Raw genomic sequence first — 19332 nt, forward strand, 5'->3', positions numbered from 1 at the left:
TAACAATTACAGCACGGAAACAGGCCATCTCGGCCCTCCTAGTCCGTGCCGAACTCTTAATCTCACCTAGTCCCACCTACCCGCACTCAGCCCATAACCCTCCACTCCTTTCCTGTCCATATACCTATCCAATTTTACCTTAAATGACACAACTGAACTGGCCTCTACTACTTCTACAGGAAGCTCATTCCACACAGCTATCACTCTCTGAGTAAAGAAATACCCCCTCATGTTTCCCTTAAACTTCTGCCCCCTAACTCTCAAATCATGTCCTCTCGTTTGAATCTCCCCTACTCTCAATGGAAACAGCTTATTCACGTCAACTCTATCTATCCCTCTCAAAAATTTAAATACCTCGATCAAATCCCCCCTCAACCTTCTACGCTCCAATGAATAGAGACCTAACTTGTTCAACCTTTCTCTGTAACTTAAGTGCTGAAACCCAGGTAACATCCTAGTAAATCGTCTCTGCACTCTCTCTAATTTATTGATATCTTTCCTATAATTCGGTGACCAGAACTGCACACAATATTCTAAATTTGGCCTTACATTTGGCCTTGTACAATTTTAACATTACATTCCAACTTCTGTACTCAATGCTTTGATTTATAAAAGCCAGCGTTCCAAAAGCCTTCTTCACCACCCTATCTACATGAGACTCCACCTTCAGGGAACTATGCACTGTTATTCCTAGATCTCTCTGTTCCTCTGCATTCCTCAATGCCCTACCATTTACCCTGTATGTTCTATTTGGATTATTCCTGCCAAAATGTAGAACCTCAGCATTAAACTCCATCTGCCAATGTTCAGCCCATTCTTCTAACCGGCATAAATCTCCCTGCAAGCTTTGAAAACCCACCTCATTATCCACAACACCTCCTACCTTAGTATCATCGGCATACTTACTAATCCAATTTACCACCCCATCATCCAGATCATTTATGTAAATTACAAACAACATTGGGCCCAAAACAGATCCCTGAGGCACCCCGCTAGTCACCAGCCTCCATCCCGATAAACAATTATCCACCACTACTCTCTGGCATCTCCCATCTAGCCACTGTTGAATCCATTTTATTACTCCAGCATTAATACCTAACGACTGAACCTTCTTAACTAACCTTCCATGTGGAACTTTGTCAAAGGCTTTGCTGAAGTCCATATAGACTACATCCACTGCCTTACCCTCGTCAACATTCCTCATAACTTCTTCAAAAAATTCAATAAGGTTTGTCAAACGTGACCTTCCACGCACAAATCCATGCTGGCTACTCCTAATCAGATCCCGTCTATCCAGATAATTATTAATACTATCTCTAAGAATACTTTCCATTAATTTACCCACCACTGATGTCAAACTGACAGGTCTATAATTGCTAGGCTTACTTCTAGAACCCTTTTTAAACAATGGAACCACATGAGCAATACGCCAATCCTCTGGCACAATCCCCGTTTCTAATGACATCTTAAAGATCTCCATCAGAGCTCCTGCTATTTCTACACGAGCTTCCCTGAAGGTCCTGGGGAATATCCTGTCAGGACCCGGAGATTTATCCACTTTTAAATTTCTTAAAAGCGCCAGTACTTCCACCTCTTTAATTGTCATAGGTTCCATAACTTCCTTACTTGTTTCCCACACCTTACGCAATTCAATATCCTTCTCCTTAGTGATACCGAAGAGAAGAAATCATTCAAAATCTCTCCCATCTCCCTCGGCTCCACACATAGCTGACCACTCTGATTCTCTAAGGGGCCAATTTTATCCCTCACTATCCTCTTGCTTTTAATATAACTGTAGAAACCTTTTGGATTTACTTTCACCTTATTTGCCAAACCAACCTCGTATCTTCTTTTAGCTTTTCTAATCTCTTTCTTAAGATTCCTTTTACATTCTTTATATTCCTCGAGCAATTCCTGGGAGATTCCTGGGAGAATCCTGGGAGAATTCCTGGGAAAATCTGGGAGATTGTTTGTGTCTTCCCTAGTGAAGACAGATCCAAAGTACCTGTTCAACTCATCTGCCATTTCCTTGTTCCCCATAATAAATTCATCTGTTTCTGTCTTCAATGGCCCAATTTTGGTCTTAACTATTTTCTTTGCAATTCACATACCTTAAGAAGCTTTTACTATCCTTCTTTATATTCTTGGCCAGTTTACCTTCGTACCTCATTTTTTCTTGGCGTATTGCCTTTTTTGTTATCTTCTGTTGCTCTTTAAAAGCTTCCCAGTCCTCCGGTTTCCCACTCATCTTTGCTATGTTATACTTCTCTAATATTTTTATACTGCCCTTTACTTCCTTCGTCAGCCACAGCCACCCCTTACTCCCCCTTAGGATCTTTCTTCCTCTTTGGAATGAACCGATCCTGCACCTTCTGCATTATTCCCAGAAATACCTGCCATTTTTGTTCCACTGTCTTCCCTGCTAGGGTATTGTTCCATTGAACTTTGGCCAGCTCCTCCCTCATAGCTCCATAGTTCCCTTTGTTCAACTGTAATACTGACACATCCGATTTTCCCTTCTCCTTCTTAAATTGTAGGTTTAAACATATCATATTATGGTCACTACCTCCTAATGGTTCCTTTACCTTGAGGTCCCTGATCAAATCTGGCTCATTGCACAACACTAAATCTAGAATTGCCTTCTCCCTGGTAGGCTCCGGTACAAGCAGTTCTAAGAATCCATCTCGGAGGCACTCCACAAACTCCCTTTCTTGGGGTCCAGTACCATTCTGATTCTCCCAGTCTACCTGCATGTTGAAATCCCCCATGACAACTGTATCATTAGCTTTGCGACATGCCAATTTTAACTCTTCATTCAACTTACACCCTACATCCAGACTGTTGTTTGGGGGCCTGTAGATAATTCCCATTAGGGTCTTTCTACTCTTAGAATTTCTCAGTTCTATCCATACTGACTCTACATCCCCAGATTCTATGTCCCCCCTCGCAAGGGACTGAATATCATTCCTCACCAACAGAGACACCCCACCCCCTCTGCCAGTCAGTCTGTCCTTTCGATAAGATGTATATCCTTGAATATTCATTTCCCAGGCCCTGTCCATTTGAAGCCATGTCTCCTGACAACAAGGACATAAAGATCCTAGCCTGAGGCTCAGCAATCTCTTCCCTTGCCTCGTGGAGCAACCTGGGGAAATATTCCATCAGGCCCCGGGGACTTATCCATCCTAATGTATTTTAACAACTGCCAACAGCACTTCTCCCTTAATATCAACATGCTCCAGAACATCAACCTCACTCATATTGTCCTCATTGTCATCAAGTTCCCTCTCAATGGAACCGAAGAGAAGTATTCATTGAGGACCCTGCTCACTTCCACAGCCTCCAGGCACATCTACCCACCTTTATCTCTAATCGGTCCTACCTTCATTCCTGTCATCCTTTTGTTCTTCACATAATTGAAGAATGCCTTGGGGTTTTCCTTTACCCTACTCATCAAGGCCTCCTCATGCCCCCTTCTTGCTCTCCTCAGCCCCTTCAAGCTCCTTTCTTGCTACCTTATATCCCTCAATAGACCCATCTGATCCTTACTTCCTAAACCTCATGTATGCTGCCTTCTTCCACCTGACTAGATTTTCCACCTCACTTGTCACCCATGGTTCCTTCACCCTACCTTCACCCTTTATCTTCCTCACTGGGACAAATTTATCCCTAACATCCTGCAAGAGATCCCTAAACATCGACCACATGTCCATAGTACATTTCCCTGCAAAAACATCATCCCAATTCACACCCACAAGTTCTAGCCTTACAGCCTCATAATTTGCCCTTCCCCAATTAAAAACTTTCCAGTCCTCTCTGATCCTATCCTTTTCCATGATAATGCTAAAGGCCAGGGAGCGGGGGTCACTGTCCCCCAAATGCTCACCCACTGAGAGATCTGTGACCTGACCCGGTTCGATACCTAATACTAGATCTAGTATGACATTCCACTAGTAGGCCTGTCAACATACTGTGACAAGAATCCATTCTGGACACACTTAACAAACTCTGCCCCGTCAAAACCATTAGAACTAATCAGGTGCCAATCAGTATTAGGGAAGTTAAAGTCACCCATGTTAACAACCCTGTTATTTTTGCACCTTTCCAAAATCTGCCTCCTAATCTGCTCCTCGGTATCTCTGCTGCTACCAGAGGGCCTATAGAATACTCCCAATAGAGTAACTGCTCCCTTCCTGTTCCTGACTTCCACCCATACTGACTCAAAAGAGGATCCTGCTACATTACCCACCCTTTTTGTAGCTGTAATAGTATCCCTGACCAGTAATGCCACCCCTCCTTCTCCCCCCCCCCCCACCACTCTCTATCCTTTTTAAAACACTGAAATCCAGGAATATTGAGAATCCATGAATCCATTCCTGTCCTGATGCCAGCCAAGTCTCTGTAATGGCCACTACATCATAAATCCATGTATGTATTCAAGCTCTCATATCATCACCTTTATTCCTGATGCTTCTTGCATTGAAGTACACACACTTTAGCCCTTCTACCTTACTACCTTTACATCCTTTATTCTGTTTCTCTTTCCCTGTTAGATCTGGCTTTACTCCATGCACTATACTTGCACTTCTCGCATGACCTTTATCTTCCTCCACCTCACTATCTGCTCTGACACTCTGGTTCCCCTCCTCCTGCAAATCTAGTTTAAACTCCCTGGAGCAGCACTAACAAACCTTCCCGCAAGGATGTTAGACCCCCTCCAGTTCAGGTGCAACCCGTCCCATCGGAACAGGTCCTACCTTCCCTGGAACAAGGGAATTGTCCAGAAACATGAAGATCTCCCTCCTGCACCAACTCCTTAGCTACGTATTTAGATGCATTAGCTTCCTATTTCTAGCCTCATTAGTGCATGGCATGGGTAGCAATCCTGAGATTGCAACCCTGGAGGTCCTGTCCTTCAACTTCGCACCTAACTCCCTAAACTCTCTTTGCAGGACCTCCTCATCTGTTCTTAGGACATTGTCCCAAAAGCACTGTAAAATATCCAGGTGGTCTTTTGCAAACTTAAGATGGACAGCAGTGTTTTGCTTTGGAGAGCAGTGGTTTCCTCCGTGGTGTCCTTCCATGAATACCATTCTTGTTCAGTGTTTTTAGTATACTGGACACGTGAACAGAGACTTTAGCAAGTTCTAGAGTTTTCTGCAGGTCTTTTGCTGTTACTCCCAGAGTTCTGCTCAGCACTGGACAATGTGCTCTAGGTGTGACCTTTGCAGGATGCTCCCTGCTAGGGAGAGCAGCAACAGTACTGAGTTTCCTCCATTTGGAGACAATTTCTCTTACTGTGGACTGATGAAACACTCAGGTCTTTAGAAATGCTTTCGCAGCCTTTTCCAGCTTCATGGCTCTCTACGATTCTTCTAAGGTCCTCCAAAAGTTGTTTTGATCGAGGCATGGTGCACATAAACAGATCTTTCTTGAGAAGAGCAGGCTTTATCAGTAACCTGACTTTGTGCATCTTTTTTATAGGGCAGGGCACCTCTACAACCCACACCTCCGACCTCATGTCATTGATTGGAACACCCAACTCCAAAAAGCTTTTGTAGAAAGCACTACCCCAGAGGTTCACATACTTTTTCCAACAAATAAATAGAATATATTGGATCATTTTTCTCAATAAATATACGAAGAAATATAATGTTCTGTGTTATTTATTTAATTGGATTCTCTTTATAAAATTTTATAACTTACGTGAATAGATAATCACATTTTAGGTCACATTTATGTAGAAACAGAGAAAATTCTACAGGATTCACAAACTTTCTAGCACCACTGTATGGTCCTGGTGGGACTAGGCAGAATAAAAGCTTGTCATTGGCTAGATGGGCTGAAGGGCCTGGTTTTGTGCTGTAGTGCTTGATGACTTTATCTGCCAACATGATGTTCCTACTCCCAAACTTGATGCCCTCAAGTATGGCTTGTTCTTGTTCCTGTGACTTCTGAGTCTATTCTCCATGGAGTAACTGAGTGTAGAGCACCACCCACCAAAAGTGGCCCAAACAATTTAACAACAAAAAAAAGATTTTGTCCAGGAATACATGTTATAATTATCAAGACAGTGTCATGTTGAAAGCCTAAAAGTCTTTGCTGTTTACATTCTCTCTCAAATTCATAAAGAGACCATCAAACATACATAGAAATATGAACATAAGCAGACAACATATAGAATAAAAAGCAGCCATAAAAAGCGGAGATTGAAGCCATGCATTACTAAGGTAAAAGGCCATGCAGTTAATAACTGTGGAAGAGGAGGCTTGTAATTTATTTGAATTACTATCATCTTGGGGTTGGGCATTGAAGAAGACTGAGGCAAAGTCAGAGGGAGTAAGTCCTCATGGGGGATGAATTACAGATATAAAAGAAAACTCCACAACTTTATTAATGTTCATTGCAGATTTACTTTTTCATGAAGAGATTAATGTTGGGAGAAAGAGGTTGGTCAGGATCTCTTGGGTTCCTGGAAAGTTTATATAATCACAAATGAGATAGGAAATGTGAACTAACATTAAAAACAGATGTCATGCTGGACATCGCAAGGAAATATCTATTCATAGCTCATCAAAATTGGTGCAAGAATAACAGTGATGAAGAGTCACTTTAAAGGGTGCACAACTTGAAGACAGCGATCAGAATATACTAAGCACACACAACTAATACAAGATATTGCACAACATCAGCGTATCTAAAAAATAATAAACAGGAAAACTGCATTTTCTCTTGATAATACATCACCGTGTCTATGAGAGAACATTTTGCAACCTCAAATCACCTTCAAAAGGAGGACAGACAATTATAGATTTGTTGAATGTCTAACACTGACACTCCATTATGATTATAAATTTTATTGTCTCGAGCTCCCGATGGGTTTTCACAGAAAGAAGCGTGAGTGTTTACCTATCACTGGTGGAACAGTGAGATGTTGAATTGAGGGAGTTTAAGACCATTTGGCCCACTGTGCCTGCTTGCTTTGCCATTCTGTCATGACTGATTTATTATCCCTCTCAACCCCATTGATTCTCTTGACAACCCTGCCAAGAGTGTGTGATTAGAAAGCTCAATTAGGTGCAAGTGAATGCACTGTCCTGCCTCCCTTTGCTAAACCCACTGCACTCAAGCTGGAGATTTTGTAGTGAGACACGTTGTGCATATCTATGAGAGTGCAGCATAATAGAAGTGCTAACCCTAGCAGAGCTCTGGGATGAGTAGAAGAGGAAAGACTGGAGATAACGCAATTGACTTCTGACATCTGCTGGGCTTGAATCAAACTGAAAGATAAAAACAGAAGATCATGGGAGGCACTACACTGCAGAAGGAACAGCCACCATTTCCCAAATCACATCAGCATCCTCCAAACCTTATGCAAACATTATTTCACTGTAAAGGTGATAAAATGGTGTTTTTGGATATTAGGAAAGAATAGCATGCGCTTTTTGATGTGGTGTATACCACAAGACACTGAGGCCCATCTTTAAAAATAATTAGGTCGCTTGTTCCTACGATGTGGATGTCGCTGGCTAGCCCATCCCTTCACACCACCACTAATTGCTCTGAAGTTGATGAGTAATCTTCCCGAACTTTTGCAGTCTGAACAATGACTACATCTGACCACAACTGGTATCTGAACACGAGATTCTTTGCTGGAAATCTTAAGCAACACACAATCTTGAGGAACTGAGCAAATCAGGTAGCATTGATGGAGTAGAATGAACTGTCAACGTTTCGGGCTGAGACGCTTTATCAGAGTCAGAACTGCTTAACCACGATTCAACGGTCAGGAGTTGCTCAGTTGTATCAATGGTTAAGAGCAGTTTAAAAAGAGGCAAGTTGCCTTTAAGAACAAATAGGAATAGTTAATGAATACTGGCCTTGCCAGCAATGACTATGATCTGTAAATGAATACAGTTCCCATATTCTACTTAATGGACCACTTGGCTTGAATGGCCTGAACTAATGTGTGAAGATGTCGCTGGTGGGGTAAACAAGTAAAAGAGTTAAAATCGAGACTCTTGTTGGATTTACAGTTTACGTGAGTAAATGCAGCTATGTTCCAGGATGGTCCAACTGTTGTGTGCCAACCTGCAGTACATTATGCTGCCATCTCTCGTTACAAACTGAGAATGTTAATTAAATGGAATTAAAGTCACCATTCACAATGCATAGTGAGAATAACCAGATATTGTCAGTTCAGAGATTAAATCAAATTGGCCTTAAGTGTTTGTTACAGTAAGTTCTATGAATTGTTCTAACACAGGAAGTAATTAGACAAATATTTCATATACCACTATAGTCTAGTCTAAAGCACAAAACTCAGGAGACAAACCATCGACCAACATTTTTCATAACCTGATTCCCAGTTATCAACTCCACCCTGCCTCCTGTAAAACTGTTATTCATTTTCTCAGTTCCCTCATCTCCATATCCGACTCCAGGATGGACTTTCCTTTTCAGGTTATCAGATGACCTCCTTCAAAGAACAGGGTTTCCCTTCCTCCACCACTGATGCTGCCCTCACTCACATTTCCTAAACATCTGCGCTCACTCCTTCGTCCCACTGCCTTAACAGTGATAAAAGTTCCTCTCGTCCTCATCTACCATCTCATAAGCCTCCGCATCCAATGCATCATTCTCCACAACTTCTGCCATCTCCAAAGGAATCCAACTGCAAAATGCATCTTTGCCTCCCCCCACCTTTCCAGTGTGGTTCCCATCCTGATTCTTTTGACAATTTGTCTCTTCCCACCAATCTTCCTTCTGGCACTTACCACTGCAAGCAGCAAAAGTAGGGCCTAAGATTCCCACTTACCTCCTCCATCAACTCCAAACAGACCTTCTAGGCGAGGCAACACTTCACCTGTGAATCTGCTGGGGTCACCTATCGAGTCTGGTGCTCCTGATGCAACCTCCTCTGCATCGGTGAAACCCATCGTAAATTGGGGGACCTCTTAGTTGAGCATCTCCGCTTCATCCACCAAAGGCAGAACTTCCCGGTGGCCAAACATCTTAATTCCAATTCCCATTTGTTTCGACATGTCAGTCCATGGACTCCTCTTGTGCCAAGATGAGGACACCCTCAGGGTGGAGGAGCAAAACCTCATATTCTGCCGGAGTAGCCTCCTACCTGAAGGCATGAATATCAATTTTTCCTTCTGGTAAAAAATTCCCTCCACCACTCACCTTTTTTTATTCTTTACTCTGGCCTCTTACCTCCCTTTCACCTCCCCGTGTCCTCTCCTCCTTTCCTTTCTCCTATGGTCCACACTCCTCTCCTATCAGATGCCTTCCTCTCTGGCCCTTCATCTTTCATAGCCACTTGCCTTTACCTATCACCTTCTAGCTATCTTCCTTTCTCCTCCCCCACCACTGTCTTATTCTGACGTATTCCCCCTTCCTTTCAGGTCCTGAGGAAGCATCTTGACCCGAAACATTGACCGTTTATTCATTTCAATAGACACTGCCTGACCTGCTGAGCTCCCCAGCATTTTGTGTGTTGCTTTGGATTTTCAGCATCTGTAGGCTTCCTTGTGTTTACTCTTAAATCAATCCATTATTGACATTATCTAACTCTACCACAGCAAAATTTTTTCATTATGCTTTTCTTTTTCAGAGGCAGATTTAGAGCTCATGGGTGTCAGTTAGGTAACACTTTACAACTCCAGCTCTAAGATCAGGGTTCAATTCCTGCCACTACCTGTACATTCTCCGTGACTGAGTTTCTTCTGGGTGTTCCAGTTTCCACCCACGTTTAAAGACATACAGGTTAGGGTTAGTAAATAGCTATGCAAGTCTGTGGGTTAGTGTTAGTGAGTTGCTATGCAAGTCTGTGGGTTAGCGTTAGTGAGTAGCTATGCAAGTCTGTGGGTTAGCGTTAGTGAGTTGCTATGCAAGTCTGTGGGTTAGCGTTAGTGAGTAGCTATGCAAGTCTGTGGGTTAGTGTTAGTGAGTTGCTATGCAAGTCTGTGGGTTAGCATTAGTGAGTTGCTATGCAAGTCTGTGGGTTAGCGTTAGTGAGTAGCTATGAAAGTCTGTGGGTTAGCGTTAGTGAGTTGCTATGCAAGTCTGTGGGTTAGTGTTAGTGAGTTGCTATGCAAGTCTGTGGGTTAGCATTAGTGAGTTGCTATGCAAGTCTGTGGGTTAGCGTTAGTGAGTAGCTATGCAAGTCTGTGGGTTAGCGTTAGTGAGTAGCTATGAAAGTCTGTGGGTTATCGTTAGTGAGTAGCTATGCAAGTCTGTGGGTTATCATTAGTGAGTAGCTATGCAAGTCTGTGGGTTAGCGTTAGTGAGTAGCTATGCAAGTATGTGGGTTAGCGTTAGTGAGTTGCTATGCAAGTCTGTGGGTTAGCGTTAGTGAGTAGCTATGCAAGTCTGTGGGTTAGCGTTAGTGAGTAGCTATGAAAGTCTGTGGGTTAGCGTTAGTGAGTTGCTATGCAAGTCTGTGGGTTAGTGTTAGTGAGTTGCTATGCAAGTCTGTGGGTTAGCATTAGTGAGTAGCTATGCAAGTCTGTGGGTTAGCGTTAGTGAGTAGCTATGAAAGTCTGTGGGTTATCGTTAGTGAGTAGCTATGCAAGTCTGTGGGTTATCATTAGTGAGTAGCTATGCAAGTCTGTGGGTTAGCGTTAGTGAGTAGCTATGCAAGTATGTGGGTTAGCGTTAGTGAGTAGCTATGCAAGTATGTGGGTTATCGTTAGTGAGTAGCTATGCAAGTATGTGGGTTAGCGTTAGTGAGCAGCTATGCAAGTCTGTGGGTTAGCGTTAGTGAGTAGCTATGCAAGTCTGTGGGTTAGCGTTAGTGAGTTGCTATGCAAGTCTGTGGGTTAGAGTTATTGAGTAGCTATGCAAGTCTGTGGGTTAGCGTTAGTGAGTAGCTATGCAAGCCTGTGGGTTAGCGTTAGTGAGTTGCTATGCAAGTCTGTGGGTTAGTGTTAGTGAGTAGCTATGCAAGTCTGTGGGTTATCGTTAGTGAGTAGCTATGCAAGTCTGTGGGTTAGCGTTAGTGAGTAGCTATGCAAGTCTGTGGGTTAGCGTTAGTGAGTAGCTATGCAAGTCTGTGGGTTAGCGTTAGTGAGTAGCTATGCAAGTCTGTGGGTTAGCGTTAGTGAGTAGCTATGAAAGTATGTGGGTTAGCGTTAGTGAGTAGCTATGCAAGTCTGTGGGTTAGCGTTAGTGAGTAGCTATGAAAGTACGTGGGTTAGCGTTAGTGAGTAGCTATGCAAGTCTGTGGGTTATCGTTAGTGAGTAGCTATGAAAGTATGTGGGTTATCGTTAGTGAGTAGCTATGCAAGTCTGTGGGTTAGCGTTAGTGAGTAGCTATGCAAGTCTGTGGGTTAGCGTTAGTGAGTAGCTATGAAAGTATGTGGGTTATCGTTAGTGAGTAGCTATGCAAGTCTGTGGGTTATCGTTAGTGAGTTGCTATGCAAGTCTGTGGGTTAGCGTTAGTGAGTTGCTATGCAAGTCTGTGGGTTAGCGTTCATGAGTTGCTATGCAAGTCTGTGGGTTAGCGTTAGTGAGTTGCTATGCAAGTCTGTGGGTTAGCGTTAGTGAGTTGCTATGAAAGTCTGCGGGTTAACTCTGGTGAGTTGCTATGTTGCCGCCTGAAGTGTAGCAACACTTGCTGGGCTGCCCCAAGGACATCCTCAGTGTTGGTTGTTGACGCAAACCAACACTTTTCACTATATAACTTGATGTACATGTGACAAAGACAGCTAATATTTTGAATCTTGATTAAACAAGGTCTCGCTATCAACAGACAGCACACTGCAGACCACAACCACTTGGTAAGGAAAAGTTTATCTTTTGCTCTTCTGCTAAACACCTCAATAGAGACAGGTACTCCTTATAGTTCTTTCCATCTCAAATCTTCACTTCTTTCTTAAGGTTCAGAATCCATAACTGGATAAAGTGCTCTAGTGTAGGTCAAACTGCTGACTTATAGAAGTTCAAAGCTTTCTCATGTGTTCATGGGTTCTGCTTGTTGGCAATGCAGGCACTTATTCTTCACTTTTAGTTGTCCCACTGATCAGAGTGGCCACTTCAGAGATTGCACGGGTGGGGTTGGACACCAAAGCTAGCCTAGCCAAAGGCAGTAGATTTCCTCTTTCTGAATACCTAATAGCATCAGTGTTGTCATCACCATTAATAAATCCAAATTTACTTGTTACTTGATTTTAACTTCCCCACCAGTTTGGTGGGCCCTGGGTCAAAGGCTCAGGCATGAGGCTGCATATCTAGGTACTTAACCATAATGTAAATGTACTCATCTTCTCTTGCACTCAGATCAGAAGACACAGAAACAGGATTAGGTCATTTGGACCCTCTATTCTGCTCCATCATTCCATCCCTCTCAACCTCATTCACTTGCCATTTCCCTGTAACCTTTCCGTATATACATCCTTGATGGTGGGTTGACTGCTGCCAGTGATGCACATAACAGTTTCAACTAACATTGTAAAGTATCCCTATCTGCAGCAGTGCAGTTTCCCTACCATGCAGTGATGCAACATGTTAGGATACTTTTTACTGTGCATCTGTAGAATGACATGAGTATAGATGTGCATACCGCAGCTCTCTTCAGCCTGCTCAAAGGTAGAGGCATTGGTGAGAAAACAGCACTAACTTTCAATCCCACTGCTGATTGCACAAGTTCCTGAAAAGAATTTGTAGAGCTTGGAGGCAAATACAGGGTCCAGCCAGGTAAATTATATGCAGTACACAAGGGATTCTGCAGATGCTGGAAATCCAGAATTTAACGTATGGATTAGGGCTACTGTGTTGTGGGCATGCTATGTTGGTACTTCAAGCATGGCAACATCTTTGACCTGCCTGTAGCACAATCCTCACTGATTTGTCAAAAGGACACGAGTTTTGATATACATGCAAAAAATGAAGCTAATTTTTAGATGTTTAATTTTTATAAAGAGGGAAATGCAAAACACAACCATCTTGAAAGATGGAAAGACAGGAACAGAAGAATACATCAGTTTCTGCCATATTGATAGACTAATGATTCAGTTAGCTGGGTTGAAGTTATAGAGTCATAGAAAAGTACAGCACAAAAACAAGCCCTCTGGCTCATTTAGCCTGTGCTGAACCATTTAAACCACCTACTCCCATTGACCTGTACCAGGACCATAGACCCTCTCTATCATCCAGGTACCTAGCCACGCTTCTTGAAATTGTACGTTGAAATTGAGCTCACATGGATCACTTGTGCTGACAGTACATTTCACACCCATGACCCTCTGAGTGAAGAAGTTCCCCTTATCCCATGACCTAGGGTAAAGGAAAGCAGGCTTTTTCCACTATCTATAACCCTCATCATTTTCTATATCTCTATCAAATCTCCCTTTAACCTTCTACGTTCCAAGGAATAAAGTCTTTACCTATTCAATCTTTCCTCATAACTCAGGTATTCCAGACCTAGCAACATCCTTGTAAACTTTCTCTGTACTCTTTCAAACTTACTTAAATCTTTCCTGTATGTAGGTGACTAAAACTGCACACAATATTCCAAATTAGGCCTCACCAATGTCTTATACAACTTCAACATAACATCCTATCTCCTGTACTCAATACATTAATTTATGAAGTTTATGAACCTACCTACCTGTGACAACTCTTTCAATCAATTATGGACCTGTATTCCCAGATCCCTTTGTTCTACCACACTCCTCAGTGCCCAACCATTCACGGTGTAAGACCTACCCTGGCTGGTCCTACCAAAGTGCAAACCTTCACCCTTGACTGCAGCAAATTCTATCTACCATTTTTCCAGTTCGTCCAGGTTGTGCTGCAAGTCATGAGAGTCTTCCTCACTGTCCACTATATCTTCAATCTTGGTATCATCTGCAAATCTACTGATCCAGTTATCCACATTATAATCCAGATTATTGCTCTTGATGAAGAACAATAACAGATCGAGCACTGATCCCTGAGGTGCTCCACTAGTCACAGGTCTCCAGTCAGAGAGGCAACTATCTACCACCACTCTCTGGCTTCTCCCACAAAGTCAATGTCTAATCCAATTTACTACCTCATCCTGAATGCTGAGTGACTGAACCTTCTTGACAAACCTCCCATATGGGAGCTTGTTAAACGCCTTGCCAAAGTCCACATAGATAACATCCTCTGTCTTGCCTTCATCAACTTTCCTGGTACCTTCCTCAATAACTCTGTAAGATTGGTTAGAAATGACCTACCATGCATGAACCCATGCTGACTATCCTTAATCAGTCCTTGTCTATCCAAATACTCATATATCTGCTTCTTTAGAATACCTTACAACAATTTTCCCATGACTGATGCCATGCTCACTGGCCTACAATTTCCTGGTTTATTTTTAGAACCTTTCTTGAATAGCGGAGCAACACTGGCTGTTCTCCAATCCTCTGGCATGTTACCTGTTGCTCAGGATGATTTAAGTATCTCTGCTAGGTCCCTAACTTGCCCCCTACAGGATCTGAGGTAACACCTTGTCACCACCCTAATTTGCCCAAGACAGCAAGCACTTCATCCACCGCATTGTCAGGACCACGGAGCCTCTTTAAGCCAGAGGAAGCGGATTTATGATCAACTCATTGTGGTAAACACAGACACGATGGTTCTGTCTCAGTCCTGCTCACCTGACCTTGAACAGCTAGCAGTCAAATGTCATCCATTTTATCTGTTGAGGGAATTTTTTATAGTCATCCTGGTAGTGGTGTACATTCTACCTCTGGCCAACGACAGGCAGGCACTGGACGAGCTGAGCACTGTGATCAGGAGTCACAAATCACTCTAAAGCCTTCCCAGGAGATTTCCAGGGGATTTCAACCAGGCCATCTTGAAGAGGCCTGACCAACTACCACCATCACATCACCTGTGTAACCAGAGCCACCAACACACTTGATGACTTTTACACCACCATCAAGAATGTTTACCGTATCATCCCATGCCTGCACTTTGGCAGGTCCAATCACCAGGCTGTACTTCTACTTCTGGCACACCGGCAGAGATTGAGGACTACAGCACCAGCAATGAAGGGAAGTGAAAAAACACTTAAAGGACTGTTTCAATCAGTGGACTGGACAATATTCAGGGAATCATCTACTAATTGTCACTGAGAGTTCACCAAGACCTGCGTGTGCCTTCGAGAACATACCGGACATATCCAAACCAAAAGCTGGAGATGAACCATGAGCTTCAGTCTGCTGAAGGCTATCAATATGAGCTGAAAGAAGGACACAGTTGGGAGCTTAACATCAAAGGATATAGAAACATAGAAAACCTACAGCACAATATAGGCCCATTGGCCCATAAAGTGTACCAAACATGCCTTTACCTTAGAAATTACCTAGGGTTACAAACAGCCCTCTATTTTTCTAAGCTCCATGTACCTATCCAGGAGTCTCTTAAAAGACCCTATTGTATCCACCTCCACCAGCTCATTCCACACACTCGCCACTCTCTGTATAAAAAACCTACCCCTGACATCTCCTTTGTGCCCACTTCCAAGCACCTTAAAACTGTGCCCTCTTGTGCTAGTCATTTCAGCCCTGGGAAATAGCCTCCGACTATCCACACGATCAAAGCCTCTCATCATCTTGTACACCTCTCATCCTCCGTCGCTCCAAGGAGAAAAGGCCGAGTTCACTCAACCTATTCTCATAAGGCATGCTCCCCAATCCAGGCAACATCCTTGTACATCTCCTCTGCACCTCTTCTATGGTTTCCACATCCTTCCTGTAGAGAGGCGAGCAGAACTGAGCACAGTTCTCCAAGTGGGGTCTGACCAGGGTCCTATATAGCTGCAACATTACCTCTCTGCTCCTAAACTCAATCCCACGATTGATGAAGGCCAATACATCGCATGCCTTCTTAACCACAGAGTCAACCTGCGCAGTAGCTTTGAGTGTCCTATGGACTCGGACCCCAAGATCCCTTTGATCTTCCATACTGCCAAGAGTCTTACCATTAACACTATATTCTGCCATCATATTTGACCTACCATAATGAATTACTTCACACTTATCTGGGTTGAATGCCATCTGCCACTTCTCAGCCCAGTTTTGCATCCTATCAATGTCCTGCTGTAACCTCCGACAGCCCTCCACACTATTTATAACACCCCCGATCTTGGTGACATCAGCAAATTTACTAACCCATCCGTCCACTTACTCATCCAGGTCATTAGTAAAAATCACAAAGAGTAGGGGGTCCCAGAACAGATCCCTGAGGCACACCATTGGTCAGCAACCTCCATGCAGAATGTGACCTGTCTACAACCACTTACTGCCTTCTGTAGGCAAGCCAGTTCTGGATCCACAAAGCAATGTCCCTTTGGATCCCATGCCTCCTTACTTTCTCAATAAGCCTTGCATGGGATACCTTGTCAAATTCCTTGCTGAAGTCCATATACACTACATCTACAGCTCTAACTTCATCAATGTGTTTAGTCAGATCCTCAAAAAATTCAAACAGGCTTGTAAGACATGACCTGCCTTTGATAAAGCCATGCTGACTATTCATAATCTTATTATGCCTCTCCAGATGTTCATAAATCCTGCCTCTCAGAATCTTCTCCATAATTTACCAACGACTGAAGTAAGACTCATTGGTCTACAATTTCCTGGGCTATCTCTAACTCCCTTTCTTGAATAAAGGAACAACATCTGCAACCCTCCAATCCTCCAGAGCCTCTCCCGTCCCCATTGATGATGCAAAGATCGTTGCCAGAGGCTCAGCAACTTCCTCCCTTGCCTCCCACTGTAGCCTGGGGTACATCTTGTCCGGTCCTGGTGACTTACCCAACTTGATGCTTTCCAAAAGCTCCAGCACATCCTTTTCCTTAATATCTACATGCTCAAGCTTTTTAGTCTGCTGTAAGTTATCCCTACAATCGCCAAGATCTTTTTCCGTAGTGAATACTGAAGCTAAGTACTCATTAAATACCTCTGCTATTTCCTCTGGTTCCATACACACTTCCCCACTGTCACACTTGATTGGTCCTATTCTCTCATGTCTTATCCTCTTGCTCTTCACATATTTGTAGAATGCCTTGGGATTTTCCTTAATCCTGTCCACCAAGGCCTTCTCATAGCCCCTTATGACACTCATAATTTCCTTCTTAAGTTCCTTTCTGTTAGCCTTATAATTTTATAGAACTCTATCACTACCTAGCTTTTTGAACCTTTCATAAGCTTTTCTTTTCTTCTTGACTAGATTTACACCACTGTTCCTGTATCTTGTACATATTGTGTCAAGGTTTTTTGACACAATATGTAGATAAGCCTACAAGAGGAGAGGCTGTACTTGATCTGGTTTTGGGAAATGAACCTGGTCAGGTGTCAGATCTCTCAAAGGGAGAGTGTTTTGGAGATAGTGATCATAATTCTATCTGCTTTACAATAGCATTGGAGAGGGATAGGAACAGACAAGTTAGGAAAGTGTTTAATTGGAGTTAGGGGAAATATGAGGCTATCAGTTTTTTTATAAACCACACAGACTCAAGGCTGTAATTGCTGCCTAAGGTGCATCTACTAAATACTGACTTGAAACGGGTGAAAACATCATGCAATTAATTATTTTGTCTTTAACAATTTTAATAAATTTCAACCAATTTCTAGAAATTTGTTTTCAGTTTCACACGAAAGCATCTTTTCTGTTGACCAGTGCCAAAAAAAACCAAACTAAATCCACTGTGATTCAATGTTGTAAAACAATAAAACATGAAAACTTCTGGGGGGGAGGGAGGGTGAACACTTTTTAAAGGTACTGTATAGCTAGGGTGCCTAAGACTTCCACAGTTCTGTATTTATCATTGTGGAGCTGAGCATGAGCTTGTAAATCAGGCAAAATCAAAGGATGTTAAGAATAGAGAGGCTGGAGTGCCACAGGAAGGCATGGGACAGGTGGCAGAGGAGTGCCAGGGGTGGGTGGTGGCATTAGTGCAAACACACCCAGCCCTGACACACCAGGCAAGATCATTTGATTCCAAGCAATTAGTTTATTGATTATTACATAATGTCTCCCTAGTGTTTTCTGCTCCCTCCCCTCTTCCTTCCCCTTTTCCCAACCATGATTCTCTCTCTGCTCCCTTCCCATTCTCAGTCCATAATGGAGACCTGTATCGGAATCAGGTTTATCATCTCTCATGTTATTAAATATGATTTTTGCAGCAGCAGTACAGTGCAATACACAAAATTACTACCGTACTATTCAAAAGTCTTAAGTACCCTAGCTACATACAATAAAATGGCTTCCGCCTTTTGCATAATATTGTATATGGTGACATATTTAGATTTTGATAGTAAGTTTGCTCTCTGACTTGGAGAAAACAGGGTTTAATCTGGAACAGTAAGCATGTATTTATTAAGGGAAGATTAACCTAATTGAATTTTTTTTTTGACGAATCAATACCCATGTGGGATTACAAAATCCTATAATAAGAGGCTATTCAAATGAAGAAACATGAGATTCTCTGGAATGGCAAATCAGATCTAAAGATTGGCTCAGTGAGGGCACAGATCAGTCATATAACACTGAATAAGGCCCTTTATTCAACTTGTCTGTACCACCCATTGCATTACTTTACTCTAACACCATTAGCCTGCATTCAAAACTACAGATCGATGGGCCAAATGGCCTAATTCTGCTCCCATGTCTTATGCTCTTCTATACTTGGCTATTCAAGTACTAAATGCCTCCTAAATGTGGTGAGAGTATCTGCCTTTACCACTACTTTAGGCAGTGCACCAAAAAATGTGTAGAAAACACTGATCTCTTCTTACGCCCTCTTTTTAAGACACCCACAACATGGGTGTAAGATTTTTAATATCTATTCAACTCATAACTTTATATACACCCATAAGGTCACCCCTCAGGTTCCTCTTCTCCAGGGAAACTAAACAAAGCCAATTCAGTCCCTCTTTATAAAGTGATTCTCTCTTCCAGGGAAGATACTAGTGAATCTCCTCAGCAGCTTTTCCAGCACCACACACAAAATGCTGGAGCAACTAGGAAGGCCAGGCAGCCTGCTGAACTCCCCCAGCATTTTGTGTGTAGTGCTTAGATTTCCAGCATCTATAGATTTTCTCTTGTTTGTGATTGGATCTTCTCCAGCACAATCACATTCTTCATACAGCATGCAATGAGAAACACACATGCTGTTCCAGGTCTGGTGTAACCAAAGTTATAACATGATAGCCAGCTCTATATTCTATGCCCTGGCCAATAGAGGTCATATGTTTTGGGTGAAAGGTGAAATATTTAAGGGGAAACTTCACTCAGAGGGTGGTGAGAGCATGAAATGGACTGCTAGCGGAAGTGGTGGATGCGGGTTCAATT

At 42.8% G+C, this 19332-nt stretch overlaps 1 protein-coding gene across 8 annotated transcripts in view; it reads right to left on the bottom strand.

Moving 5' to 3' along the window:
* hsf1 (heat shock transcription factor 1) overlaps positions 1-19332 on the bottom strand; it is a 182372-nt gene that overhangs the window by 38853 nt on the left and 124187 nt on the right. For 5 of the 8 annotated variants that reach the window (XM_059971620.1, XM_059971624.1, XM_059971619.1 and 2 more), the window contains one exon: positions 7197-7280. The exons of the other annotated variants lie outside the window; for them this stretch is intronic. In XM_059971620.1, the coding sequence (XP_059827603.1) occupies positions 7197-7280 (84 nt within the window). The remainder of the gene's footprint in view (positions 1-7196; positions 7281-19332) is intronic. 8 annotated transcript variants of the gene reach the window in all.

The sequence above is a fragment of the Hypanus sabinus genome, chromosome 6 (assembly GCF_030144855.1).
Source record: "Hypanus sabinus isolate sHypSab1 chromosome 6, sHypSab1.hap1, whole genome shotgun sequence".
In the NCBI taxonomy this organism is placed as follows: Eukaryota; Metazoa; Chordata; class Chondrichthyes; order Myliobatiformes; family Dasyatidae; genus Hypanus; species Hypanus sabinus.